At 31.0% G+C, this 4761-nt stretch overlaps 1 protein-coding gene across 1 annotated transcript in view; it reads right to left on the bottom strand.

The window, feature by feature from the left end:
• Positions 1-4761, bottom strand: part of LOC108970112 (syntaxin-binding protein 5) — a gene marked incomplete in the record, with an annotated part of 53474 nt that overhangs the window by 40512 nt on the left and 8201 nt on the right. Inside the window, 5 exon segments of the mRNA XM_018935262.1 lie at positions 508-816; positions 874-1038; positions 2741-2922; positions 3934-4088; positions 4162-4237. Of these exon segments, the coding sequence (XP_018790807.1) occupies positions 508-816; positions 874-1038; positions 2741-2922; positions 3934-4088; positions 4162-4237 (887 nt within the window).

The raw sequence follows: 4761 nt of genomic DNA, 5'->3' as shown, positions 1-4761 counted from the left end.
AACTGAACCGAAATAATCACATAAGAGTCCATACAGGAATTTATTTAATCCTTGTCAAATCTCGTGGTTATCTCCACAAATAAATAAATGTTTTCATATGGACGCAGGGACGGACGGTCAGATTAAAAATAGTTTCAAATATTTGTTTATAAAGTTGTACATTTTGTTTTAAAAATTAGTTGAATTAGTTCAACGAATATCCCATTGAAAAGCTGAGAAAAATCGTAAACTTTAGACGTACTGGTTGTTTTTATAATGAAATGCTTTTATTACTTTACTTTTATTTAATTTTGAAAATTCCAATAGTAATACAAAAAAAATTTTCTCACGAAGCATAATTTAAATGTCAATAATGTATAAAAATACATTGCAGAAACAAAAATGGTCCCCTAAAATCAAAATAAAATATATTCATAAATTTAAATGTATAGAAAATTATCATACATTTGGTATATATCTTATTTATTTCCATAATAATAATAAGAATTRCGCACACATAAAATTTACCTTATCAGAATCACTTGATTCGGTTTTTTGAACTTGATGTGGTATAAAATCACACTCTGGACTCGTACCATAAATATCGTCGAAATTTTCGTAAAGTATGGGGATCTCTAATGTCAAAACCTCAGACGTTGATTCAACTTTTCGAAATTTAAACAACATAACTTGTCCCACAGCGCCAGCTACACATAATCGACGTGATTCGGAACATAGATATATATGCTGTATGGCAAGTGGATTATCGTTACCACTATCTGAGTGCGAATTTTTCGGCTTTTCAAAAACTTTTGCAGTTTTCAACTTATACAGGATCTATAATTATAATTATATAAAAGAAATTATATTAAAAATGTCTACAATTACACATACTTGCAGAGTTCCTGCACCCGAATCCCAAAATTTTAATGTGCCATCTTGATGTCCTGTGATTACGATTTCCGAATAACTGCACGATGCGGGAAACCATTCCCCGCCATTAATTGGCCACTCTCGTTCAGAAAAACCAGTTTTCTTACTAGTTGTGGTGCGACCAACCTATTGAAATATTTTTTCTTTCTTACTAAAAAAAGTTATTGTGTAAAACACAAGATGTACCAGCGTATAATAACGACACTTTTTATACTCTTGCAACCAGTTGCTACAGAGTATTATTGTTTTGTTTACCTAACTGTTGTACGTATCTTTTAAAACTAAACGAGATATATATTATATATATATACATATATTATTTATAACTCAGGATGACGAGAAAAGTTGAAATCCGGTTGACTGTCTGTCTATCTGTCCTCCGGCTGTAACTTGAGTAAAAATTGAGATATCTCGATGAAACTTGGTATGTATGTTACTTAGTACAAAAAAATTTAGAGTTCAGAGATGGGCGCAATGACATCACTGCCACTCCCATAAATCATCATTAACTGAAAACATATAAAGTGCCATAACTAAGCTCTAAATTAAGATATAAAATTGTAATTTGGCACAGAGGATTGCAGTAGCAAGGGTCATCTGCGGGTAAACATTTTTGGAAAAGTGGGAGTGAGCACGCCCTCTAATATGCTTAATGTACATATTTCCTCGATTATTTAAAGAAACCCTACCGACAGTGTAAAAATGGATGAAATCGGAAGATAACCTCGCTCACTCCCCACAAACGGTACAGTTCAAAACTACTAAAAGACCAATAAATTCATAACTAATACGCCAGAGACATTAAATTTTACCGATTTCGACTAAATTTAGTACGCATCATTTTTCTAACATTCCTATGTTACAGTGTGAAAATATGCAAAATCGGACTACAACCACGCCTACTTCCCATATTACACAATTTGAAATGCCATTTGATTATTTCAGTTTCCAATACACAGATCAAGAAATAATATAACGGAATAAAATTTCGCAGTAATAATTCCCTTAAAATATGGCACCTTTTGACCCAAAATTGTCCAAATCCAACCATGTGGACCCCATTATCTATATTTGACTTTCGACCGAAAGTATCGATTAATGTGCGAGATATATATAATATGTAATTCTGGGATAATCCTCCTCTCACAATGGTATGTCAAAAGTTGGGCCAATACTTCCTGAGCCCTAATATAAAGATTTTCGAACTTCCAGGTCACTTTACGTTGAATATATCAGCCAATATTTGAGATATCTAAGTGAAATTGGGAGAACGTGTTTTATTCATGACAGGGTATCTTTGTGCCTAAAATGGATAAATTTGAGCGAAAACTTGGCATAGCCCCTTATTACTACCAGGATTTTCGAACATCCGGCTGACTTTACTCCATATGATTGGTGATTATATGTGACGTACTTTCGTTTTTCTACCAAATCTTATGCCGAATTTGTCGACCAGTGTATGAGTTATGTAGAGTATGTATAGGCATATATAAAATTTCAATGATTCCGATCCTCTGGTTGACGATTTACTCCTTAAATATCTCCCTGGTTTGAATTCTAGCAAGTTGCAAGAGTATAAAATGTTCCCTTCCTTACTTGTTTAACACTAATTGTGTACAACTTCATCGGCACTGTCTATAGAAAACTCATGTTTACAAAATTAAGACATTTTATAGCTTTAACTTTACTGCAGTGATTTTTTTATTATCTGTCCAAAAGCAATGAGACAATGTGTTATTAAAATCCAGTCAACTTTGTGTCAAAAAGCCGCTTTTATAAATACTGATACATCTAAATCGTTACAGTAAATGTCAGCAAAAATTCTTACGGAATAAAAAGCAGGAACCAAATCCGAAGGACAATCAGTTAAATAGGTGCAACATGTAACAGGTGATTCATGTAAGTCCATGGGATAAGGCGATTCGAAACATGGAAAACCGGGCGTGAGTAAGTCTATTAAAACTAAGTCATATTGTAGAAGTACTGCTATCGCATAGGGCTCTTGGGTTTCTAGGAAATCAAGCAATAAAACGCAATACTTATTTAGACTAAAAAGTCATATAATTCAGTTTTATATAATTTTCTATAATACTGTAATTAACCAAAAATCAGAAAATATATTAAATCTGCTTTGGTGTTATAAAATACCTAAATAAAAGTCATAGCGGCTAAGTATACAAGTATTTATAATCAGCTATAAAAGCAGAAATTTTCGGTATAGTTAATTTTAATTAATTATATGTATCCCTAGAATTAGAAATAAACTTATTATTGTAACTCTATTTTCAATGGCCAAGCACACTTTTTAGTTTTAAGAAATAAAAATCAAAACGAAGTGGGTATAGGAAGAAGGAGAGACCAAGTAGGACTTTAACCTGTTATAATATCCAGACCGAAGAAGGTGTTCTAACGTAAATAAATTTTCTCGAGCCAATTGGTGGTAATAAAGGCTCCAATTGTCTATATACATGTGCTGTTGCTTGACAGTTTTTAAAGGCGCAGCGATGGCACTTATAATTCTAAGGGTTGTAGTGATATTGTACTTTTTATTTAAGCATTATGTAAATTAACTACTTAAAGTTCCGGAATAACAAAGAATTAAGTTGATTAACTACTAGGGGAAAAAGAGCATATTTTAGGGAATTCATATTCCCTTTCCAGAATTAATACGAATTAGGATATACATATACATATATAAATTGTATACATAAGAATTCTTGGTAAGGAGATATTTTCGGCGTACAAATGGGATAACCAAAAGATTTTTAATTAGATACTTGGACGATTTTTTTATCCTGCAAGTTTTGGATTATACATACTAAGAGTATTAAAATGTATCTAGTTTTCAAAATCTCTACCCTTACTAATTTCTAAATTTCTATAGTAAGAGACGATTTTTTTAATTTTTATTCAAAGTATTCAACAATAACGAAAAAATTAAAAGTAATAAAGGTTATTGTTATTTGATAAAGTTATTTTAATCCTGGTAAATATGGTATCTAATTCATATAAATCACTTACCGCATAACCAAGGATTCTCGCAAAGAATAATAAAGTCTACGACAGCGTGTTCCATTTCCAAGACAGTTGTTGATTTCCCCACCATAACAGTTATACAGTTTGATTTAGAACTTTTCTCAGTAGGCATTCCACCAGAAAATATTGTAAATGTGTCACTGAAAAAAATGGCATACGTACATTTGTAGTGTATATTAAATTTCATCAAGTATTTAATTAAAAATCACTCACCCTATTTGAGAAGTTTTTAAATCAACTTTATAAATAGGTTTACATTTTTCTAGTGTGCCTTCCTTAGAAACTTTAGCTGTGTAAAAAAACGTTTAATAATAAGCAGTCAATTATATGTGTATCAAATATATGTAACCTGAACCTAAAACCTTTCAAAAAATGATAAGATAATTGTTGTTTTGTTTTTGTTTTCCGAAATTTATTTTTAAAAAGTACTCTAATTTTTCGAGTTTACAATTGTATTATTTATATTATGGAAATGAAGTTATTTAGTAGTGTCCTTGGAAATTTGGAACTTTTAACTGAAAATATTTTAACAAAAGCTGTATCGAATTTATTCGAATCGTAAAATAGTAATAAAAGAAAATCGAATAAGCTTCCATTAGACGGATGGTGAAATATGTAGTTCTTGAAAACTGGGAAGCTGTATATTAAAAACTTTTAAAACTAAAATTGCATCCTTAGAAAAGATATGAGTTGCGCTGAAACCTCACAATTACATAAAATTTTTTCGCAGATTGTTGATGTATTTAGTTATGGGATTATATAAAGAAAATATCAATCATCTTGAATAGCACAATAATTTTACTTACCGTGAGG

The sequence above is a fragment of the Bactrocera latifrons genome, unplaced genomic scaffold (assembly GCF_001853355.1).
Source record: "Bactrocera latifrons isolate USDA-ARS-PBARC rearing strain unplaced genomic scaffold, ASM185335v1 scaffold_281, whole genome shotgun sequence".
Classification (NCBI taxonomy): Eukaryota; Metazoa; Arthropoda; class Insecta; order Diptera; family Tephritidae; genus Bactrocera; species Bactrocera latifrons.
This window is presented reverse-complemented; position numbering and strand designations above follow the sequence as displayed.